Here is a 24,430-nt window from a genome sequence, read left to right as displayed (position 1 = left end):
GAGGGGGCGGTGACTAGAAGCTCGGGGGAGGAGCTTGAGCGCCTGCCGCTGTCCGAGTTCTGCCGGCAATCGTGTCCAGCCTCTGGTTACCGTCGTACAGCCATCGGTACGCCGCGCTCCTACGGAGGCCAGTAGTTCGCTTGCCCGGCAGGAGCATCCGCCAGCAAGAGCGGCAGCGGGGAATGGAAGCGGAGAACGAGGGCAGGTAAGGCCGGGGCGGAGCGCCGCCCCTCCCCCCGCGCCCCTCGCGGCCGAGCTGGCCGGCGGGCGCGCGCACGCACGCAGGGGTCTTTAAAAGCCGCGGCCCGAGTACAAAGGCCGGGGCTGCGCGTGCGCACCGCTGGCCCACTCGGGACAGTCTTTCCCCCCCGCCGCTCGGAAGCGGCCCTCTAGCACCTGAGCGCTTCTTCCGGCCTTCCCGGCATCCAGCCGGCTTTCAAACGCGGTAGTGAGCAGCTAGCCGTTTCAGTTCACACTTCCTTTCAGTTGTCATCGTTGTCCGCGTCTCCCTCCACCCTCACTTATGCGGAGAGCTGTAAAGACGGAGTATCACATGTATCACTGCTGGAGTTTTTATTTTAGAGTTAGTAGGTTTATTGTGGCTCCCCCCCCCCCATGGGTTTTTTATAAGCCGCATGAGGGGCCACAGGGTAGATAACACTACCGGACTGGGGCTCTTGAGTTCTGGACTGTGACTAACACTCCCAAGAAGTCATCGGTGCTTTCTGGTGATCATGGGAACTAACCTCAGAATCTACTTTCACTGTGACCTTTGGAGAGAGTTAGATGCGTGGTGAGCACATTTGACAAGAGCAGAGGTTTCGCGATTCGAACTCCGGCACAGAACTAAAAAAAAAAAAAAAAGAAAAAAGTGGTGACTTACATTGGAAAACAATTCTTTTTGACCTAATGAGTTTTCCTGACTCTCCGTGGATAGTGGGTCCTGAACTTAGGCAAGACACTTCGCTTCTCTGTGTCTGTTCGTGTCTGTAAAATAGGGCATCTCTGGTATCCGGTTCTCACATGCTGTGAATCTGTGCTATGTAGAAGGGATTAGATCACCAAAATAATCTTTAGAGTTTAGGAATGGTATATGTAGATAAAGTGTGGGCCTTATCCTGCCTTTGCTCGTCAAATCCAGACCTAAAGTACTGCACTTCCTTCCAGAAGAACTTTACATTTAAAGAATTTACCAGAACTTCTGGAACTCTCTCCTGCCTCTGTGATCTTAATTCAGGTCAAAATTGAAACCTGGGTGAGGTCTACCATCAGATGAATTACACATTAGAAGACCTTGCTCGGTGTCTCACAGCAAAGTCATGGGTCTCTAAAAATTGACTTATATTCTGTTGTAACTTCATCCACAGGGTTACAGACCATTTTAAATTTTTTTTTTTAGATTTTATTTATTTTTTGACAGACAGAGATCACAAGTAGGCAGAGAGGCAGGCAGAGAGAGAGGAGGGATGCAGGCTCCCTGCTGAGCAGAGAGCTGGGTGCGGGGCTCGATCCCAGGACCCTGAGATCATGATCTGCGAAGGCAGAGGCTTAACCCACTGAGCCACCCAGGCGCCCCCAGACCATTTTAAATTTTGAGTCACAAAGTTTTCAACCTCAGGAAATAAAGAGAATTTTGTGTTAGTAGTGTAAAGGCTTTATTATTGGGTATTCTGAAATGACTGGGGCTCCAGATAATCCTGAGAAATTGGGTTTTTGTCAGTCTTGACTTTATGCTAATCAGGGAGTAGAATGGAATGCTGGGTATAATGCATTTACTTCTTTCTTTCTTTGGAAGACTAATTTCAAAAATTCAAAGAAAATTCTATTAATATGGACTCTTAAAAAAAAGATAATTGTAGTATCATAACAAATATTTAAAGGCTAACCAGAGAGGAAAAAAGGAGGAAGAGAATACTATGTTTCTAATGAGCTCCAGCATGAAAAGAAGATTTACTAAAAATGGAAAGTAAGATGTCAAATCAAAAACGACTGGAAAAATGTGATGCCAACCACTGAAAATACACACTGGCAAGAGTAACCTTCAAATGAGATCATTCTTTCTAGACATGTTAAAGGAACCAATAACATTTTTAGTTAGGTATTGACAACAAGGGTGAGAAAGGTTTTGGTTTTCTGTCTAGTCCACTGGATATTAGCAGGTAACAGAAAACAAATACTTGGTTCTAATTTTGGGTTTTTTAAAATCTCAATCTCATAAAGGAAAATGATTATAGACTGGGAATGGCAGAATGAATGTCTTTAAGAGACAAGATCAATGAGGGCATTTAAGAGAACGGTCACTGCTCTAAGAGAACTCATATTTCCTGGCCAGGTAAGTTATATTTCAAATGAAAGGCTAGATGACAGCCAATCTTTAAGAGTTGTAGACAACAGGAGAGGGACCCGAAGCCTGAAAATAAACACGTGGGTTCCTATTTCTTCCAAAGATAGAGCCCTCTAATTTATTGACTTTGATCCTAAATAAAATTTTTACTTCTCAGTGGTTATTGAGCATATTTAAAAGGAACCAGTGACCACTAGGCTATGGTATAATTTCAGGAAAAAAGTAGGACATACCAAGCGAGGTTCACTCCCTTTTGGATAATGATACTGGACTAGATAGCATTAGGAGGGTGATGACAGGGGGTACCTAAAGTATGTAATCATCTCCCACTGTCTTTATTATTAGAGCAAAATTACTATATACCATGCAGTTTTAAGTGTCTTACATGTGTTAACTAATTTAATCCTTGTAACCAGTGAATTAGGTACAACTATTGCCATTTTACAGATGTGGAAACTGGGACAAAGAGGTTAAGGAACTTGAGGTAGTAAATGGCAGAGCTGAAATTTGATCCCAGGCAATGTGGCTCAAAGTCTGCCTCCCTAACAGCTGTGCCATATTACCACTTCTCTGTGGGCAAGATGAAGATGGACTGATGGCGGTCCAGTTAGGTGAACTCAAAACCAGTTTACTGCTGAAATTATCAAGGGGAGGCTGAAGAGAGGTCTATACTGATGTAACACGTAGTTCTACCCTAACTTGTTCTTTTCAACAATTTAACAGCCTTAAGGTGCTGATAAAATCTGTGAATGACCCAGCTCTGGGAGAGGCTTATGGAATTGATAGTTTGAGTCAATCCAGATCAATCCTAATGGCTGCAGTGGTGAATCCTCTTCTACCAAAAGAGCCACAATCCTGTGCTTAGGTGCCGAAAAGTCAGCGATACAAGGGAGAGGTGAGAAAAGGGCAGTTTTCATTGATGATAAACTCCGTATGAATAAGCAGTATAACGTGGGTGCCCGTAAAGCTAATGTGGAGTCTGCAGTAGGACTCCAGAATGAGGAAGTCGATAGCCCTGCTCAGTTTCAGGTTATGATGAGGTTCTATCTGGGGCATTTTTATTTTGTTTGATTCCAAGCACCAGGAAATGAGAAAATGGTGAAGAAGTTTGGAATCATACTATATGAAGAATAGTTGGATGAATTGAGGATCTGGCTTGTTCTAAATCTTCGTGTTTATAGTTTCTGATAGACTGTGTACAGCATGTACGCAGTAATGCATGGTGAATACACACACTTCTGGTGCAGTATTTTTGTGGTGGTGGTGGTGGTGGGCAGCCAAGCAAGGGTTACTGAGAGATAGCAAAGTGATGGTACAAATCTCCCGGGGGGGGGGGGGGGGACCTGGGAGAGTTGTCACCCGAATTTCTAAGTCTTGCAGTTTTTATGGCTTTTGGCACACTGTTTTAATCAGATTAACCCTTCCTGCACCTGTCACCCAATCAGGTTTTTCATCTACTTATCACGTGGGAAAGAAAGGGTGAAGGGCTCCTTCTGGGCTGGTGTAAAATCCCTTTAAGGGTGGTTTCCTCCTGGTGGGTTCCGGGGTGGGGGGGAGGGTTGTCCCTGCCTGCCTGCCTTCCAACTGTCCTTCATCATTCCCCCCTCTGGAGCGGTAACCCTAATTGCTGTTGGGGAAGACGGGTGACAACCAGTCGTAGCTACTTCCTGCTTGTCAGGGGTGTTGGATGGGGCAGCAGTCAGGGTTCTTCTTGTCCTGATCTATCAAGGGGCCCCTGTAGATATCTGGTTTGACTTCTGTGTGAGGTTCCATCTCCAATTTGGAGTTTAGTGAACCCCACATACTGTGGGGAGAGGGCAGGCGAAAGAATGCAATAAGGATTATGATTTTGTTGGGGTATGGGGAAAGTAGCATTTAAGAAGACTTACCTGTTTCCTGTCACTTAAAGACTACTTTGAGGTTCTCTTTGGGTTCACGGAGGGATTTCAGTTCCTTGTTGTTAGGCCCCATTGGGGACCAGGGTTTGACTTTGGAATGGTGAATCCAGTCTTCAAATTTAGAGGGGGACATGATTTTTTTCCTAGTTTTTTCCTTTTATTCCTGGTATCCAAGAGCGACAGTGTCCTGTTAGGCCTAAAAAACCTTTCTGACAAGGGAGAGTTGTGGGGTCCTTAAAGGTGTGTGGGAACAGGCCCTGCTGTTATGGCCTGATCCACTTCAGCCTGAGTTGCCCAGATCTGGGGATTAAAATCAGCCTCTATTAAGGGGAGGCAATTGCTAGTCTGCCCAGGGGCTATCAAAATGGGAACTAATATATCTACCTAAGGGAAGTGCAGGGCTCTCAGGCATTAAGAGTGAGAGGATATTAGACCTCCCTGGTACGTCTCAGAGGGTGAGAAAAAAATTTGGCATATGGGTCGCCCAGTGATGCTCTTAATGACGACACTGCGGTTGAACAATTGACCCGGGTTGGCGAGTAGAACAGAAAAGGTAGCTCCAGTATCAAGAAGGAAACCAACTGGTTTTCCATTTCCAGAATTACCTGAGGCTCTGGGTTCCCTCTGGTGCACTGTTTTGGAGGAGCCACCACGTGGAGCCCCACGCCCCATCAGTCCCAGTCAGGGCGCTGGCCACCTGAGCCTTTGCAGACTGAAGTCCCGAGGGCCTTCAGATTTCCAGTGTCCCCCTACACAAGTGGTTACAGGGCAGTGGTTTTTGCCACGGGGGCATTCTCACTCCCAGTGTCCCAGGCGGCCACAGAGATGGCATTTGGTGCCAGAGCCTTGGACAGCAAAGCTGGCAACGGCCTGCAAGGCCGCGACCAAAGCCTCAGACTTCTCTTTAGTTTCTGTTCCTCACTCTCCTCTTGGTCCCACTGTAAAAGACCCGCTGACAACTTGTGAGAGCTCTTCTAGGGTCCCCTCGGGGCCAGCAGCCAACTTTTGCATTTTTTTCCCCAGAATATCTGGGCTTTAAGAATGATCTGGGGGGGGGGGGGGGTGCCTGGGTGGCTCAGTGGGTTAGGGCCTCTGCCTTCGGCTCAGGTCATGATCCCAGGGTCCTGGGATCGAACCCCACATTGGGCTCTCTGCTCCGCAGGGAGCCTCCTTCCTTCTCTCTCTCTGCCTAGTTGTAATTTCTCTCTGTCAAATAAATAAAATATTAAAAAAAAAAAAAAAGAATGATCTGGGGGCGCCTGGGTGGCTCAGTGGGTTAAGCCTCTGCCTTTGGCTGAGGTCATGATCTCAGGGTCGTGGGATCGAGTCCCGCATTGGGCTCTCTGCTCGGCAGGGAGCCTGCTTCCTCCTCTCTCTCTCTCTCTTCCTGCTTCTCTGCTTACTTGTGATTCTCTGTCAAATAAATAAATAAAGTCTGTTTTTAAAAAAAAAAAATTTATCTTGGCCTCAGGAGAACTGGGGGAGACAGCTGTGTATTTAATGAGAGCCTCTCTCAATCTGAGAAAACTGTAGGGTTTTCTTTGTGAGTTTGGGTTGACAGTTAATTTACCAATAGACCCAGATATCCTTTCCTAGAGACTTTGAAAGCTACCTTAACAATTGCCCATGAAAACTTTGAGACAGAGAAGATTAATCACCATTTTTTTTTTTTTTTTTTTACCAACAGGCCCTTAAATATCCTTTAAAAGCACAAACCTATGTCTGGTAATCAATGCTTTAGCACTTTATCCTATTTGGAAAAGACGTAGATGTAATCCCATTTGTTATCCAAGCAAAAGTTTCTTAATAATTACTATAAACTTTGAGAACCACCATTTTAATGCGAGTTTATTTCACCTTCAGCAAACCTAGGGAGAATCATTCCAGGTCTACGCCTCCTCAGCTTGGACATATGAGCAGACACCATGTTTTTCCCACTAAAGTGGAAATAGGCAGTCCCTGTCAGGCCGGAGAAGTCAGGGATTTCCCTGAAACAAAGGGGAGTTTTGGCAACTGCTTGGGAATATTCCTTAAAGTCTCTGTCCTGAGGTAGACTGACCACAGTTGGCTCCAATTATAGCCATTAACCCAGGAAATGAATGAGGGAGAAGCCCCCATGTACTGCTCAGTCTCTCTAGGATGCAGGCTTGGAAGTGACAGCAATGCCAGTTTCCAAGGGGATTGTTAAGGTCCTAATTACCCTCTTGAGAGGATCCCAGTTGGGGTCTTGAGGTAGAGCCTGGGCTCCAGTTGGAAACTGAAACCACCCATGGGCTCTCCCATCCCTTGATCCCCATATCTTTCAGAACCTCGTGGTTTTTTTTGCTTCAGAGAGGGTCTGATTGAACAGAAGCATACATCCAAGTTCGGAAAACTTTGAGGTCCCTCTTCATCTCAGGTCTGTAGCAGCACCTTCCCTTGGTCCCCCTTTAAGCACTACTGTTCTTGCAGAGGGTAAAGCCCTCAAGCACCAAAAGGGGTTCCAGGACAGGGCAGGACAAGTAGGGGGACCTGATCTTACCTTATGAAGGATGGAGCCAGGGGTGAGATCCCCCTGCAGACTCCATTGGCCTATCTACTTTTGATGTGGTTGTGGTATTCCTTTGTTCCGTTCCCACCCCCCAACCGCCTAACTGGAGTGGTAGAAGAGGTCTGGTAGAAAGTAGCCAGGAGGCTGGGATTAATCTTACTTTGCTGAGATCAAAAGAAAATGAGTTGACTTTACCATTTAAAACCAGGAAGACGTGGTCCCTCAGGGGGCCATATCTCATCCTTTCACTTGTATTGTGGCCATGCCCCAGAACAAAAGAATGAAGTTGTCTTTGTCCAGTGTAAACCAGAAAGGTATCCAAGTAAATGATATTGAGTGATTTACGGGTCTGATACTCTTCCTATAGCCTATAATGCCAGGAAGGGACTCTAAAGGAATAAAGGTCTGGTCAGGGAATTACCCATCTACGAGAAAAGAGGAAAAGACATCCCTTATTTCAGTTTCTTACAGTTGATCAGGAAGACTTGGGAAGAGAGGAAAAGGCGTCTCCCACCTCAGTTCCTTCTCATCTTTTCCTGATGTGTGGCCCCAGGTGCTCCTGCAACGGACAGCCAGAGCCCCGTCCTCTCTGCGAGGGTACTCATGCTTACCCAGGCTTGGTCCTACCTCCTGAGAGGGACCCTGGTTTCCCTACCCTTAAGACTCCCTTAGAAGTCAACGGATACACTAGTCTTCTTTAAGTAGAATTGTTTTGTGCGGCATAGCCATATGGAGGGACAAGATATGGGGCATCCAGGGAGAGGAAATCCACCTCAGATAACCCCTGTGGAGTGGAAAATTTGGGAGATCCCTTAGATCTTAGTTTTTTGCCCTGCTTGGCCATTCCTTCACAGAGGTGGTATAGCCAGTTCGAGGGGTGTCCTAGTAATGCCCAGGATAGGAGGGGTCAGAAACAGGAGACTGTTCCTCGTCATAACAGGGAATTGTGAGTGAGGTCCCTTGGAGGCCATCTGAATCACTCACCAGAGAATGTCTGGGGGACCATCCTCGGATTTCCCACTTGTTCTCTTAGGGGAGGAATCAGCCAAGAAAAGCATAGTAGGGGAGTTTCGCTCTAGATACTGGGATGGGCAAGTAAGGAACCAGGTCCCTCTGAGGGCCACTAAGGGTAGCCTTGGTCAGGCCCTTCAGCTGCTGCTGGGTTTTTCCTAGGTCCCTCACATCCAGTGATCTGCACCGAAAGGAGTTCTGAGTCCTTACCAAACCAACATTCCCAGCTTCTGTTGGGGGATCCGTTGGAAAGGAGCCCAGAGAGCCTGTCACCCAAGACTTGAGAATGGGAACCATGCTAATGGCTCTTACATGGCTGACAGGTGCACATTGTTTCAACAAACAAAATTGGGAGAAAGAGAGGCTTGCTGCCCACTACTCACAGTTAGTTGTCCTTAACGGTGGTGGACATCCCAGATGAGCCCCCATAAATGTCACAGAATATTTTTCTCCGTCTGTGCCCACAGTTCTCGGTCACGCCGCTTTGAAGAATGAAGAGGTAGACCAGGCAGAGTGGTGGGCAGCAAAGCAAGGTTTATTGAGCGATGGCAAAGTGATAGTACAGAGCTCCCCCAAAGAGGGAGGGGACCCAAGAGGGCTGCCCTCTGCTTTGGAGTGTTAAATGTAGGCTTTAAATAGTTAGGATGGTATTTGATCATGGTTTATATAACTAGTTCCCTTTAGTTGAGCATTTGGATTATTTAACATTGATTGTTATTTTGTAATTATTCAGTGTTGTGTATGATGATTTAAATGAAAATAATAAAATATTGCTATAGATTGTCCTTTCAAACTTCGTATGTTGAAAACTAGCCCTCCTGAATGGGATTAGGGCCCTTCTAAAAGAGGTCCCGGAGAGACCCCCTCTTACCTCTTCCATTCTGTAAGGATGTAGTGAGAAGGGAACCCATATGAACAGGAAGCAGACTCTCAACAGACAGTAAATCTGCCGGTGCTTTGAGCTTGGACTTTCCAGCCTCCCGAAGTGTAGTAAGTAAAATATGCTTTTTGTTTTTGTTTTTGTTTTAGAGAGATAGAAAGTAGGGGAAGGACAGAGGGAGAGAGAGAGAATCCCAAACATGCAATCATGCCCATTGCAGAGCCCAACACAGGGCTGGATCTCATGACCCTAAGATCATGACCTGAGCTGAAACCAAGAGAAGGGCACTTAACCGAATGAGCCACCCAGGTGTCCCTAAAAATTATCTTTTCATAAGCACCCAGTTTATGGTATTTTATTATATCAGCCCAAGGGACTAAGACAAATGTATTTAGAAAAGAGCAACAGGAAATATTTAAAATAGTGGAAAATGGGGCACCTGGGTAGCTCAGTTGGTTAAGTGTCTGCCTTCAGCTCAGGTCTTGATCCCTGGGATCCAGCCCCATGTTGGGCTCCTTGCTCAGCAGGGAGTCTGCTTCTCCCTCTGCCTGCTGCTCCCCCTCCTTGTGCTTGTGTGCTCTTTCTCTGTGTGTGTGTGCCAGATAAATAAAGTCTTTAAAAAAAAAAATAGTGGAGGGGTGCCTGGGTGGCTCAGTGGGTTTAGCCTCTGCCTTCATCTCAGGTCATGATCTCAGGGTCCTGGGATCGAGTCCCGCATCAGGCTCTCTGCTCCGCAGGGAGCCTGCTTCCTCCTCTCTCTCTCTGCCTGCCTCTCAAAATACTTGTGATCTCTCTCTCTCTCTCTGTCAAATAAATAAATAAATAATCTTTTTAAAAAAAATAGTGGAAAATAACAAAGGATTAAAGAAGTTGGAGTTTGTTTTAGAGAAAATTTGAGAGTTTTTCAAGTACAGCATAAGCTGAATTAACTGGACTCCTCCTCGGTCCTCTGTGTGTGTGTGTTTTGAGAAAGACTGTCAGGAACTACACAGTTCGTCAGGAAAATACAAGTATATCAACTTCAGATGGCTATAAAAACGAGTGTTTTGAGCACTGATGGTCTAGAGAAGGGGGTGTGAATGGAGGCTAGGAGAGGAGGGGGCATTAGGTATAGGCAAAGGAGGGGTGACACAGAAGGTGTGGGGACAAATGACAGGGAAGAAAAGTGAGCAAAGGAAATAAGATCATCCCTCATGCTTAGAAATTTGATATGAAGGAGGTACAGAAAATAAAAACTCTTTGGGGTCAGTTCGTAGTCTGGACAGATTTAGTCCTGTTTTCTGTACGTTGTCTCTATATGTAGGAATCATTTTCATGGTCCTGAGAGGATGAGTGACTTGACCAGGTGCTCTTCTGTTGCTGTGCCTCACACAGAGAAAATGATGCTTCCTAACTTTTGCACAGTTCTGAGTTAATCAAGTGGCAATCATATATAAATACAACACATTTATTAAGTATTTTCAGATTACGGTTAAACAGGTTTATACTGCTTACAGATACAACTATTACTGGATAATAGACATTTAAATTATCCAGAACTCTAGTTTTCTAGCTTTGAAGTTCTTGAAGGTTTTTGTACAGATGTATTGCTTGCTTCTGCCAAATAATAAGAATGTTGTGATGCAGTCTTTCCTTTTGTTCTGTTAGGAAACTGTTGAGACTCAAAGATACTCAAACACTCAAAGATAGTGTATTACCTTAGAAATTATACATCATATTTTTCATAGCTTTATTTTTTATTTCTGATTTATTTATTTTCTGTTTCTAATTTAACTTACTGTGAAGTTACCAGGGATCATTTTTAGAAAGTTTAAGGGACATATTGATATTAATGATAAGTTTCTTAGTTTCTTTCAAAATTGGTCTATATCTGTAAAATCAAACTTCAGATTTTTTTCTTCCTTTTCACTTTTTTTTCAGCCAACTGATTTCTAAAATTTTAATTTTCAGATTCTGAGCTTCAGAATTTAATGACCCCTAAATATGCAAAAGGAACCAGGTTTTGGAAATTTATTTTTTAAAGTTCAGGATTCTTTTGTAATGTAGTGTTTTCCTAAATTAAGTATTTCGAGCTTGGACTTTGTGAGGTGCTCGAAACGGGACACATCTGTGAGACTCTTGAGAGTGGTAGCAAGAAACAAGGGAGAGGGTGGAAGGTTGCCCTCCGGTGTGAGAGACTAAGAGCAGACCTCGTGCATTCTTCGGGCCGCTCACGTATTGTCACCATATGTCTTTACTTTTATACATTCCAGCCGAGCGGGGCTGCTCACATCCTGGGAAACTGGTGCTGGCCACAATCAGAATTTACAGTTCATTTCACTGGCATTTCCGAAGGGCCACAAACAAGATCTCGTGATGTAACCTAGCAGTGTCCACACCTTCATTACAGTATTTAGGTCGTCGACACTGAACAACATTGAGCATATCTAAAAGAGCTGTGGCTATTATTAAAGAAAAGTGGAGGAGGCAGTGGGGACATTTTACTCTGTGCCAAGCATGACTTAAGCGCTTCTCTTCCCTTTTCATATTTGAGCTTCAGGGACTTACTTGTCTACATAGTTTCCTGTTGTGCAGCCTTAAGTTACAGTACAGTTTTATGTTTTTTCTACTTTAAAGTCTATGTTAAACATTTTCTGTGCTTTTACAAATATCAGCATATATAATTTTCCTGCATAGTGTTTTCTCCTGTTAATGTACTAAAGTTTACTGCATTGCTGTCTCTATTTTTTTTTACGTAATTGAAAACAATATATCTAAAAAAATAAAATTTAAGATGTAGTGAAATATCTTTCTAATGCTTAACCTTTTCTTTAGCAGCTTCCCCTTAAAGATAGCTTGAAGCTAAAATTCCTCTCCAGTGGTTTGTCCGCGGGGTTTGGCCGGTGCATGTCTCTGAGCACGCAGCACCCTAGTCCAGCTGCCCCAGTAGTCTCTTACCCTGTGCCTGCCTCAGCCATTTAAGCTTATTACGGCCATTTTATTAAGAAACAAATTATATACTATAAAGTTCACCCATTTAGATTGTACTAGTTTGCCTTTTCAGCCTCTGCTTTCTGAGCTTCCACTTTTCTTCCTCTGTGACTAATAAGTGAGTAGTTCACCACAGAAAACATGACTTTTCTCTCCAAATGGTAAACGATACTTACCCATTTTAATTCCTGTGTTCTCCTTCCCATTGTGTATTTAATGGCATCAGCTGTAGCTTGAGTTTCACAAAATGTATGTTTACTTCTCTGGCTTTGTGCTGAGGGGCAACAGTTTGAGATAATGGTTTATAGTCATTAAAAGTACTTTTTTGGCAGTTGTTTTCTGTGAAGGCCTGTGTTCCTTGTATTGAACTGAATATTTGGAACAAAGTCTGAAAAATGTTCGGAAAAGAGACTTAAAGTGTTTTTTTCCATAAATTCGCAGATATGTACAGAATATCCATTTCTAGTCCTAATCTATTGGCAAAACCCAGCAACAATTTAAAAACAGGTCCAATGAATAAATCATTAAGCAGGCAGATAAACCAATAGAGAACCTTAAGTTAGACTGGAGGGAAGGCAGGAATGAGGAGATGTTGGTCGAAGAGTGAAAAGATTACCAAGATCTGGGAATCTAATGTACATCATGGTAATTACAGCTAATAATACTATACTGTATCCTTGAAAGTTGCTAAGAGAGCAGGTCTTCAGTGTTCTCTTTGCAAAAAAGAAATGGTAATTATTTGACATGATGCAGATATTAGCTAAGACTGTGTTAGTAATCATTTGTAATACATGTATCAAATCAACACACGATATGACTTTACTTCATACAAAGTTTTATGTCAATGATGTATCAGTAAAGCTGGGTGAGGGTTAGATTGGAGGGGATCTTTGTGACAAAAGGATTAAATCTGAAGATAGAGACGTAAATTATTTTTATGGACACTTTAATCCTGTATGAAATGCTCTGCCTTTTAAGTTTCTCTGCTATAAAATTCCCATGATCTCATTTCAGAGAAAGCAGAGGCTGACTTGACAGGACTGGTACGTTTTATTGATGACACACCTTGTCTTTAAACAGTGGGAGCTTTAATTAATGCTTGGAGAGCAGGCACAAAGTAGAAATTGGGTGAATGTGTGCATATGGGAACAGACATTCCTTCTCTCTTTGCCCCTCTTGTCAACTCCAAATATCATAGTCTGGTTTACAAAGTGTTTGGATCCTGAAGGTTTTTTACTGCTGATTGGTTAAACTTCTAGTTGGGTAACTTGATTGTCATATTTTATATTAATGTCCTTTCAGCTATTCCCTTCAGCAAGCTCAAGCTTTTTATACATTCCCATTTCAACACATGATGGCTGAAGCTCCTGATGGGGCCGTGGTGAGCGAACAGCACATGCCAGCAGAAGTTCCAGAAACCGCTCCTGCTCAGGAACCTGTACAAGGTAGTTTTTATCAGGAAAGTATAGAAAATTAGCTGTTGGATGAGCTAATTTATGTAAAAAAGGATTTAATGATGAATTTTAGTTTTATTTTAGTATTAAAAATTTTAACCACTTTTTAAGTATGTGCCAGGCACTGTGATAGGTTTGAGGGAAGAAAAGAACTTGGATCCTATCCTCAAATACCTCATAATCTGTTAGGAGAAAATAATAAGTAAACACGTGTTATACTTCAGGACACAAGGGTGCAGAGGGGCACAAGATGCTGTGAGAGCTCACAGGGTTGACTCCTAACTCTGACTGAGGCTCAGATGTAGCTTCCCTGAGCTCTGGAAGCCGGGGGTGAGGAGACTTTCTCCCCAGGAAGAATGGGATGGGGAAATTCCAGACTTAGGGAATGGTGTCTGCAAAAGCATGAATGTGAAGAAGCATGACTGTTGGAAAGTAGTGATTCTGTGTCATTGGCATCCGGTATTTAGGCAAAAAATAGTGAGTGATGAGGCTTATAACCTGAAGAATGTATATTCTGCCCTAAGGCAGTAGGGAGCCTTGAGAAAATGTAAGCAGAGGGTGACTTACGTGGACTGACATTCTAAAAGCCCAGAAGTATTGTAGAGGATAGAGTGGATAGTAGGGAGTTTGGCAGAATTTGGAGGCAAAAAGTGCATTCAAAACCAAATAATCTGGGGATGAAATGAGGAGGACCTGAGGGGATGGAGAGAAGGTAATGGTTTTCTCCAGGGTAGCGGTATTGTATGAGAAATGGGCTCAGAGTTTCAGTTTATAATTCCAGAAACACACCTGACTCCATTGCCTTGGAGATACCTCTGGCCTTGACTCTCCACTTGCCACAGAGTAGATCCCTTGGCGTAGGGAGTGGCTAAATCAGAGTGAGGTAGAGGGAGGATGGACTTGTGGCTGCATTAGGGAACCGCCAACCAGTAATAGAATGGGGGAGGGGGCCCAAGAAATTAAGAGAGATGTTAAAGAATTAAGGGAAAACCAAGCCTTTCTGTGGGTAACTTTAGGTCAGTGATTCTTGACCAAGCATCCCCCCACCCCCACCCTGCAGGGGACATGGGGCATTGCACGGAGACAGCTTGGATTGTCATGACTGGCAGGCTGCTCCTGGCATCTAATGTATAGGGGCCAAGGTGCTGTCAAACATTCTGTAAATACGGACAGCCCCCCAGAACCCCAAACCCCTCAACCTCAGATGTTAGTAGTGTTGAGATTGAGACTCTGCTTTACGTCCTGAGATAGATTCTGCTCTTGCTTTTTGAAAAACACTTTCACCCCAGCGTTTTCGTCCTCAGCACCTCTAAATCCACCTCTTTGGCTGTGTGTGGAACAGAATATACACTCGTAATCTCTAAGGCAAGTCCACAAGCTATTTGAGGCTTTGTATTGCTGGAAATTATGGGGAAGTTGAGTTAACATGCTTCTCTTCCTCCCTCTTTTTCCCCTTATTTTTTTCATTTGTTTATTGAACTATTTATGTATTTACATTTAGAATTCCTATAAGATACTATAATTGCTTTGTATCCCTGGGGAGGCCAAGATGACAGGTAAGAGAATGTGGAAAATCAATCTATAGTTATTATGGACGTTTTACCCCAAGAACAGCTAACAGAAGAAAGAGGGTGGGGCGTGAGCTGCTTGAACCCAGTCCCAGGGGGAAGGAAGGGGAGGATAGTGCAGAAGAGCCTGAGGTTGGGAAATAGAAAAGTAGAGAGTTGATAGGGTGACTTTTCTGGGAAAGCTGCCTAACATTCATAAGTTACATTTTTCTGCGTCTACATCTACATTCTGGATATTACTGTGTTTCAGAGACTCCAAAAGGAAGGAAAAGAAAACCCAGAGCAACAGAACCAAAAAAACCAGTAGAACCCAAAAAGCCTGCTGAGGCCAAAAAATCTGGCAAGTCCACAAAATCAAAAGAAAAGCAAGAAAAAATTACAGACACATTTAAAGTGAAAAGAAAAGTAGACCGTTTTAATGGTGTTTCAGAAGCTGAACTTCTAACCAAGACCCTCCCGGATATTTTGACCTTCAACCTGGACATTGTGATTGTAAGGATTTTTATCCTCATATGGTTTTATAAATAGTGTTGGTGGTTGCCTAACTTCTGTTCTTGCCAATATAGCCTTTTGTTGAGAAGAACCACTTCAGAGAATCCTTTTGGTAGTAAACGGTGTCTCCTTCATGAGGTTTTATTATATGGGTGTGTTTAAGAGGATGGGCTCCAGAGTGGAGCCGTCCACTTTCCGATCCTGCCATATCAGTATGACCTTGGACAAACCCTAACCTTCCTGGTCACCAGTTTCCTTACTGGTGAAGCAGGGGTGATGATAGACCTCCCTCCCAGGGCTGCAGTTAGATCAAATAATCCGTGTGGCTCGCTTCGATTGCATGACACCTGTGAGTTCTCTATAAACAAGAATACTGATTTGGAGCTTTCATTTTGGTCAGTAACTGTCAGAAACAGCGTGCAAACGGCCGTTGCCGATGTGGATGGCGTAAGCTGCTTGCCGGGAAGGGAGAAGCAGTCTGTGGCTGGAGCCGGACTCAGCTGATGGGCTGCTCCAGCACCTCTCTCTTTCCAGCCCAGTTGGGCAGCTGTGGGGGCCTGGGGATATGAGGAGTCAAACTGGTCTTTATTTTTTAAATTTATTTTAAACTGGTCTTTATTTTTTAAATTTATTTTACCTTTGTATCGAAGTAGAGTTGACACGGCATTACATGGTTTCAGGCATACAACATGTGATTTGGCCGGTTTGTACATTACACCGTGCACACAGCAAGTGTAGCTGCCGTCGGTCACCGGACACTATTACAGCCCGTCAGCTGCCTCCCTCTGCTGTACCTCCCGCTCCCCTTCACCCATCTTGCCCATCCCTCTGCCTCTGGCCACCACCAGTTTTCTCTCTGTATTTATAGCTCTGTTTCTACTTTTTTTTTTCCCCCAGCTGGTTTTTATTTTGTTTGGTCATTTTTTGAGAGAGAGAGAGAAAGAGAGAGACAGCACAGGCAAGAGCAAGCAGCCTTTGGTGGGGGAAGCGGCAGAGGGAGAGGGAAAGAGAGAATTCCAAGCAGGCTCCACACCCAGGGTGGAACTTGACCCAGGGTCCATCTCAAAGACCCTGAGATCATGACCTCAGCCAAAGTCATGGATGCTTAACCAGCTGAGCCTCCCAGGCGCCCCGCACGACTGGTTTTTAAACACAACAGCAGCACTTGTAAAAGGGAATGTTTTTCTTAAAAGAGGAATACTTTGGGAGTGCCTGGGTGGCTCAGTAGGTGTGGAGCTTACTTTAAAAAAAAAAAAAAGAAATAGTACTTTGTTCAGATCAAGACTAGGTACTTAATAAACAATATTGATTATAATACTGGATTAAGTTTTTATTTTAATAAATTTAGTTTTGTCCACCACTCCTCCACAGAAGCCCTGAGGCTTAAATCCTACTTTTTAAGACTTACTGTATCAACATTTCTTATAGATTGGCATAAACCCAGGACTAATGGCAGCTTACAAAGGGCATCATTACCCTGGACCTGGAAACCATTTTTGTAAGTAATTAGTTCTTTTAAATTATTTTACTTTTAAACTGGGTATCTCTGTTAATAGTTTGGGGGGTGAGGGTTAAACTAAATTGTGTGGGTTTTTTGTTTGTTTGTTTTAAAGATTTTATTTATTTGACAGGCAGAGATCACAAGTAGGCAGAGAGAGAGAGGGAAACAGGCTCCCTGTTGAGCAGAGAGCCCGATGTGGGGCTCGATCCCAGAGTCCTGGGATCATGACCTGAGCCAAAGGCAGAGACTTTAACCCACTGAGCCACCCAGGCACCCCCCAAATTGTGTTTTTAAGAGAGATTGTTCATAAAAATACATACATGTTTTCTGTGCATGTGTACACAAAAATAAGTGTTTTGAAACTTTTTGGTGTTTTTTTGTTCACACTTCGGTGTAAGAGAGTGGAGGAGCAAGGAAAGCAGTACTTCCTCTTTTGTTTTGCTAATAGTTTTATAGGTGTTTTACTGCATTTTTAAATGAATTTTCTTTTTTACTTGATATCTGCAGTGATAGTAACAATAGTACCCCATTGTGCCCATGCAGACAGATACTGACCTTTCCAGATTTCTGCTTATCCTATTTCCAGGAGAGATGAAATGCGTTGATCACTGGCAATCAAGTTGTAATAGTTAAGAAACTTTGTGATTGGAGACATTCTTTACAGATACTTTATATCTAGCCGCGTATAATATTAAAGAGCCTCGTACTTGTAGAGTGAGCTTTAAAACCAAGTATAACTACTGTTACCTTCTATGTAAGTCCACTTACCTAACACCGCCTAATAGAAAAAGGCATGCAGTAGTTCCTCAGGAAATATTAGTCCGTTATCTTAGAGTAACATTAAAAACAGTTAAGGCAAAAAAGTACAGTAACATGTTTTTGGAGCTAAGGACATACTATCTCCATTATTTAAAAAACATTTCTAGAAAAGTTTGAACTTTCATTTCTTCCACTGTCGGGGTGTTTGAATGTTCCGGGTCTCTTGGTGTATGTTTATTTGTTTAAGTTATTCCGGGGGCAGGGGGCAGTTACTAGAAAAGAAAACAAACCATTTCAAAGTTTCCTACACTGACTAGCTCTGTATTTCCGACAGCCATTTACCTTAACTTCCCTGTGAAAAGGAGATAAAAATAGTAATTGATCTCATAAGACAGTTATGATCATTAAATGAGATAATTCATGCAGAGGGCTTGCACATAGTAATTGTTTGATATGGTATTTGACCCATAATTTTTAAAAATATCCTAAACCTTTTATTTTATTTTTTTTTTATTTTTTTTTTTTTTTTTGGTAATTTGAGGATAAAATGTAGGCTACCATATCGATTCATGGGGCAAAAACCTCTGATCTATATGGAAATAAACTCAAGTCTTATTTTCACAGGGAAATGTCTATTTATGTCCGGCCTGAGTGAGGTCCAGCTGAACCATATGGATGATCACACTTTACCAGGGAAATATGGTATTGGATTTACCAATATGGTGGAAAGGACAACACCAGGCAGCAAAGATCTTTCCAGGTAATTGCATTTATTTTTATAGGTTGGAACCTGACTGTGCAGTTGCCTCATGTACTCTAGGAATACTATATGTACCTAGTTGAAGCTGAGCTTAACATTTAACATAAGTGAGTCTTTTATTCACAGCTCTCTGAATTTAGCATATTATAAATATTGCCATACTTGTATCTTGACTACTTTTTAATTCAATTTTAGTAAAGAATTTCGTGAAGGAGGACGTATTCTAGTGCAGAAATTACAGAAATATCAGCCACGAATAGCAGTGTTTAATGGAAAATGTAAGATTTACTTTTAAATTTTATCTTTTTTCTTTGCTAACATTATGGGCAATGTAAATATGTTTGTATTTCATTTTAGGTATTTATGAAATTTTTAGTAAAGAAGTTTTTGGAGTTAAGGTTAAAAACTTAGAATTTGGACTTCAACCCCATAAGATCCCAGACACAGAAACTGTAAGTCCTTAAAATTACATTTGTAAATCAGCTAAGTAAGAATTTTTTCCTAGTTAACTTCCCATTTTTATTTGTCCTATCCATTGTAATTGATGCCATGGGGAAAGAAAAAAAAAAGCACTGGATTTAGTTGAGTAATAGTTTTATATCAACTCAGACTAATAGTTGCAAATTAATTCAGGTACCGTTATTAAAAAAAAAAAGAAATGTTTGTCATATAAAATGTCTTACTGATGTTATTTGGTTAAAATATTAGAAGGAGCTAGCTAATGTACATTCAAAGTCAATTTAGTGGCATATTCTTAACCAAATTCAAGTAGGTCAGCCCTTATTCGGTATGAAACAAACATGTAAATAAAGACATGCTCCCGATTAGTGAAACTGCTCATCACCCCTTGCTTGTATATCTTAGCCCAGTTTCATTTTAGAGCCATGTAAATAGTATACAGTCTAGTTGCAGACAGACATCCTGCCAGTCTGACTGGCACATGGTGCTGTTGACTATGGCCTTGTCCCTGAAGGCGTCATGAAGTAACAGTGGTTTTCAAACTCTTGTCATTTTTCTATATAGGGCTTCTGCAGACATTTGGTTCAAAGGTTGCTTCTTAAATTTAGTTTTAAGTTTTGTTTATAACTTTGAAAAAAACAACATACATGCACGGACCCACGTGTTCTAGACAGTATTTTATTTTATTTATTTTTTTAATTTTTTTTTAAGATTTTATTTATTTATTTGACAGAGAGAGAGCACAAGTAGGCAGAGAGGCAGGCAGAGAGAGAGGAGGAAGCAGGCTCCACTCTGAGCAGAGAGCCTGATGCGGGGCTCAATCCCAGGACCCTGGGATCATGACCTGAGCTGAAGGCAGAGGCTTTAACCCACTAAGCCACCCAGGCGCCCCTAGACAGTATTTTAAATGACGGAGAAGCCAGTGCGCCGACAGGTTTTTGTGGAGACCTCAGTAAAGTTTCTGCCACTTCCGTACGTTTGAACGTCTCCTTTAAATTTCTTCTGTTTTTATTTTTTTATTTTTTTTTAAATTTATTTTATTTTTATTTATTTGACAGAGAGAAATCACAACTAGGCAGAGAGGCAGGCAGAGAGAGAGGAGGAAGCAGGCTCTCCGCGGAGCCGAGAGCCCGATGTGGGGCTCGATCCCAGGACCCTGGGATCATGACCTGAGCCGAAGGCAGAGGCTTTAACCCACTGAGCCACCCAGGCGCCCTGATTTCTTCTGTTTTTAACCTGTTATAAATATGTGATTGATAAAGTAGGTGGTAGCCCTGGTCTTTCTTTAAACCAAGGCTTGCACTTGTCTGCTTCGGTAAAATTGTAAAGGAGTCCATTGCTTTCCATAAATTACTGCATTATTGTCCCTTAAGAGCCAGATAAGACTCAGGCACATCTCTTGGATATTTGTGACCGTAATAGTGCAATACTATATATATATAGTGAACTTGCATCTTATCACGACTGGTAGTTTTAGGTCTTACGATGAGCTGGGAGTACTTGTATCTTCTATAATTTGTTCTTTGGTATGAAATCCAGTTATTGATGATGTTAGTGATTCAGCTTTGAAACAAAAAACTACTTTTTCAAATTTCTAGATCTTTTTTTTTTAAGATTTTATTTACTTGAGGGCACAAGCGCAAGCAAGGTAGAGCAGGTGGAGGCCAGAAGCAGACTTTCTGCTGAGCAGGGAGCCCAACTTGGGGCTCGGTCCCAGGACTCCAGGATCATGACCTGAGCTAAAGGCGCTTAACTGACTGAGCTGCCCAGGTGCCCCTCTGGATCATTTTATTTTATTTTATTTTATTTTATTTTATTTATTTCATACGGGGGAGAGAGAATGAGAGAGCACACAAGCATGAGGAGGTGGAGGGGCAGAGGAAGAAGCAAACTCCCTCCTGAGCAGGAAGCCCAGTATGGGACTCGATCCCAGGACCCTGAGATCATGACCTGAGCCCAAGACAGATGCTTAACCAACTGAGCCACCCAGGCGCCCACCCCCTGGAACATTTTAATTGAAGAATATCTTGGGATGGGAAAATGTGCTATTATAAAACCTGGTAGCATTTGCACCTACATATCTTTATGAGTCAGGAGTTTCTAAATGCTTTCTGAACAAAACAAAAGAAATAATTTGTTTTTTATAATGTTACGGAGGCCAGTATAAAAATTGCAAGAAATTGCAACTGGAAATTCCATAGCCCAGCAGCCTCTGTCTTTGAAATATATGTGATGTATATTATTATATATTTTGTAATCTGTGAAGGACAGTTTGTTGCCATCCCAAGTGATAAATGCAAATGCCTTTCTCCTATGTCATTCTACTTCTATGAATGTATCCAGCAGATAAGCTCACACATACTCAAAATTAAGTATATACAAGGTTTTTCACTATAGCTTGTAATAAAAAAAGACTGGAAACGGCATGCCTGGGTGGCTCACTTGGTTAAGCAACTGCCTTCAGCTCAGGTCATGATCCTGGAGTCCCAGGATCGAGTCCTACATCAGGCTCCCAGCTCCATGGGGAGTCTGCTTCTCCCTGTGACCTTCTCCCCTCTCATGCTCTCTCTCTCTCAAATAAATAAATAAAATCCTAAAAAAAAAAAAAAAAACTGGAAACAACCTAAGTGCCCACAGCTGGGGATTGGTTAAATAAATATGCAAGTACTATATAGCTATAAAAAAGAACGTCTTTTTACTATAATACAGATATCTGGTACAGAATTATCTCTGAATACACCATTGAGTCAAAAAGAAAGGGAATAGAGAGCATGTTACCATTCATCTGTGTTTTAAGAAGGATGCGGGAGAGTACATATATTAGACACATTTGATTGTGTATTCATAGGATACACCTCTGAAACCAGCAACTTTGATTGCCCTGAGAAGAGAACTAGGTGGATAGAGACAGCATTGGGTGGGAAAACTTCCATTGCTGTCTTTTGTGCCCTTTTGAACCTTTAGAACTGTGAACCATATGTTTACTATTAAAAAGACAAGACTGTTAATTGATAAATGAACATGGGACAGACGCCTCATCATTTTTGATTTATTGACTTAATGATAAGTAAATTTTACAAATTTGAACTCAACCACCACTACGTTTATTGAGTTTGCATGTATGGTAAACATCGTTATTAACCCAGAAAAAGATAAATTTTTTCATCTCTATGTGAGTAGATTCAGTAGACTTGTAAGATTTATGGAACTATATGATTTTATAATTCTAGCTCTGCTACGTTATGCCGTCATCCAGTGCGAGATGTGCTCAGTTTCCTCGAGCCCAGGACAAAGTTCATTACTACATTAAGCTCAAAGACTTGAGAGATCAGTTGAAAGGCATTGAACGAAACACAGACGTTCAAGAGGTGCAATATACATTTGATCTGCAGCTGGCCCAAGGTGTGTTCCTTTCCGCACCCCACTTATTCGTCTCGTGGATCTGTACATTACAGGAAGCATGTTGTGGATTTAAAAGCAGAAGAAAAGAAAAGTTAAATTTGCAGCCAGAGTGCTCTGACAGTAGACATTGGTCACTATTAAAAATCTCCGTTTACTAAAGTCTGTTGTGGGGACTCCTGCAGATGCTGAGGATACAGGAAACATCGTCGCCACCTGAAATTAAAATCTAATAGGCTTTTACAGTTGCTATGAGTTAATTTAGTATTTATATTATAAAGAGTTCAAAAGATGATAGTGAAAGATACATCTTAGGATACGTGACCTAGAAAGAGATTTGTTCATGATGACGTCTGAATAAAGCTAGTTTCAGAACCATTGTACAAAATCACTTTTAAAGCCCTTTTACTCTCCTCACAGAGGATGCAAAGAAGATGGCTGTTAAGGAAGAAAAATACGACCCAGGTTATGAAGCAGCGTATGGCGGTGCTTATACGGAAAATCCGTGCACTGGTGACCCCTGCAGCTTCTCCTCGGGGGGGCTAGGTATGTTCCCGTCCGTGTGTGTGTTCCTTCCCAACGCTTGGTTTTGTCAGGACCGGGGAAAGGGGGGGAGTGTTTCTTTAAGAGAATGAATTATTGAAGCTTAGGAATAGGACTATGAAAATCTTTTCAGTGGCTGGTAGTGGAAATGTGCTGGTGAGCTGACGTTCTGCCTTGCGCTGTACAGCACATTGTCTCTGAGTCACCGAGTCATCCTAATCGCATTCCCTCCGTGAATAACTGCGAGGCTTCCTCAGTCCTGCGTCTGCCGAGAGAACAGAGACTGATCATTGTAGTCAAGAAGCCTGTGTAACTATTTTAATAGCAGTTCCCCTTCGCTGGATTGCTCAGACCTCCTGATTGAATCCTGTACCGTTTTGGGGTAAAATAAACGAACACTAACATTCTTTTCTCCCCTGGCAGCTGACAGTGCAGAATCAACTTTCGGAGACATTCCAAATGGGCAGTGGATGACCCAGTCATTTACAGACCAGATTCCTTCCTTTAATAATCATTGTGGGACGCAAGAACAGGAAGAAGGAAGCCACGCTTAAGAGTGGTGCTTCTTAGCTCTGCCTCAGTGCTGCGGTTCTGTCGTCAAGAAGTGGCCCTCCCTTGGCTCACTGAGGCATTTTATTAGTACTTTGCTCTCTGATGGGAGGATGGTACAGTTGCGTGATAGAATCAACTGTATGAACCTACTAAGTAAGTTGGGAAGGAAAAGGTAGGGTTTTTTGTGTATGAGTTTTTGTATTTGAATTAACCATCATTCCAGCTTTTTATAAACTATACTTCGTTTATGAAGAAACTGATTCTCCGTGGGGAGTCACTTTTAATCTGTAATTTTAAAATGAAACAGTCTGAATATTTATACTTGATTATTAACTGTGCATAAACTGAGATACCCATTATTCCTTTTATGCCTAAGAAGGGCGTGCTAGTAATAATTACCACTGGTAAAGAGGCAGATGTTTTCTTTTTTGTATATGAAGTCAACCCACAGTGGAGTCTCATTTGGTAGTTTTTAGCAGTGTTTGATGGGCTCCTTGAATCGTAATCACGTTCACACCTCTTTGCCTCACCAGTGGGGAGCGTCTGTGAGAGAGGCCCAGCAGTGGAAATGTAAAGTGTGGCCTTCCGGCAGCAAGGCTGGCCTGGCCTCTGACAGGGCCCTGCGGCCTGGCTGTGGCCTCCTCACGCTGGGTCTTAATCCTCTAGTGTAGGTAGAAACTGTTGTGCTGGGATGCTGAATTCCAGAGAATGCAGTAGACCTTTTTTAAGTTTGTTCCTTCCTCTGTGTTTTACTTGAGTGACATACATTTGATAGGGAAGGAACTGAATTTCTCTTGCGATATCTGTCGCCATTCTGCTTCGATCCTCCTTGGCTTTAAGGGTGGAGGTGGAAAGTGGTGAGAAATGAGCTCTTAGGCTGAGCCACAGCCTGCTGGAGGTGATGATAATCTTATTTAAATTGGTGCTTTATGTATGTGAGATGTATTAAGATAACAGAATTTCTCATGCTGGGTATATCTCGTCAATAATTTAAGAAAATCTCCACATCATTGTCTGTTGCTGTGAACTAAGTGGGCCTCATGGCAGGGTTAGTTTGAAGTAACGTACCTTTGTGATTTTCTTATGCCTTTTCCATGGTGCTATGAAGAGTCCAGACTAGTAGGCCTGTGGATAGTAAAGCTGGGTGTTCAGAAATGCCATTTGCATTACTCCTGGTCACTTCTGAATGTCTGATGTCACACATACCCAGGGAGCATGCTGTTTTTCAATACGAAAATATTTATGAGGTTTTTTTGTTTTGTTTTGTTTTCTGAGAGATTATATGGCCTGTTCTCTGTATAATAAGAGAA

The 24,430-nt window shown here is 42.4% G+C and overlaps 1 protein-coding gene across 1 annotated transcript; it reads left to right on the top strand.

The window, feature by feature from the left end:
* The first annotated feature begins 29 nt into the window (after nucleotides 1-29).
* Nucleotides 30-24,280, top strand: TDG (thymine DNA glycosylase). The gene is made up of 10 exons (XM_046013397.1): nucleotides 30-205; nucleotides 12,936-13,078; nucleotides 14,906-15,147; nucleotides 16,576-16,645; nucleotides 18,032-18,167; nucleotides 18,363-18,445; nucleotides 18,525-18,619; nucleotides 21,857-22,028; nucleotides 22,446-22,571; nucleotides 22,992-24,280. The coding sequence occupies exons 1-10, from the start codon at nucleotides 183-185 to the stop codon at nucleotides 23,120-23,122; spliced, it is 1,221 nt and encodes a 406-aa protein (XP_045869353.1). The 5' UTR covers nucleotides 30-182; the 3' UTR covers nucleotides 23,123-24,280.
* The last annotated feature ends 150 nt before the right edge of the window (nucleotides 24,281-24,430 follow it).

Source organism: Meles meles, chromosome 7 (genome assembly GCF_922984935.1).
Source record: "Meles meles chromosome 7, mMelMel3.1 paternal haplotype, whole genome shotgun sequence".
Lineage (NCBI taxonomy): Eukaryota > Metazoa > Chordata > Mammalia > Carnivora > Mustelidae > Meles > Meles meles.
The sequence above is the reverse complement of the archived record's forward strand: the minus strand, read 5'-3'. Positions and strand labels throughout refer to the sequence as shown.

Bases quoted from the DNA above. Each gene is read 5' to 3' on its own strand.
- TDG (XM_046013397.1), top strand. From the start codon at position 183: ATGGAAGCGGAGAACGAGGGCAG. The intron at 206-12,935 runs GTAAGGCCGGGG...ATGTCCTTTCAG, and splicing joins GAAGCGGAGAACGAGGGCAG to CTATTCCCTTCAGCAAGCTC. The intron at 18,620-21,856 runs GTAAGTCCTTAA...TTATAATTCTAG, and splicing joins AGATCCCAGACACAGAAACT to CTCTGCTACGTTATGCCGTC.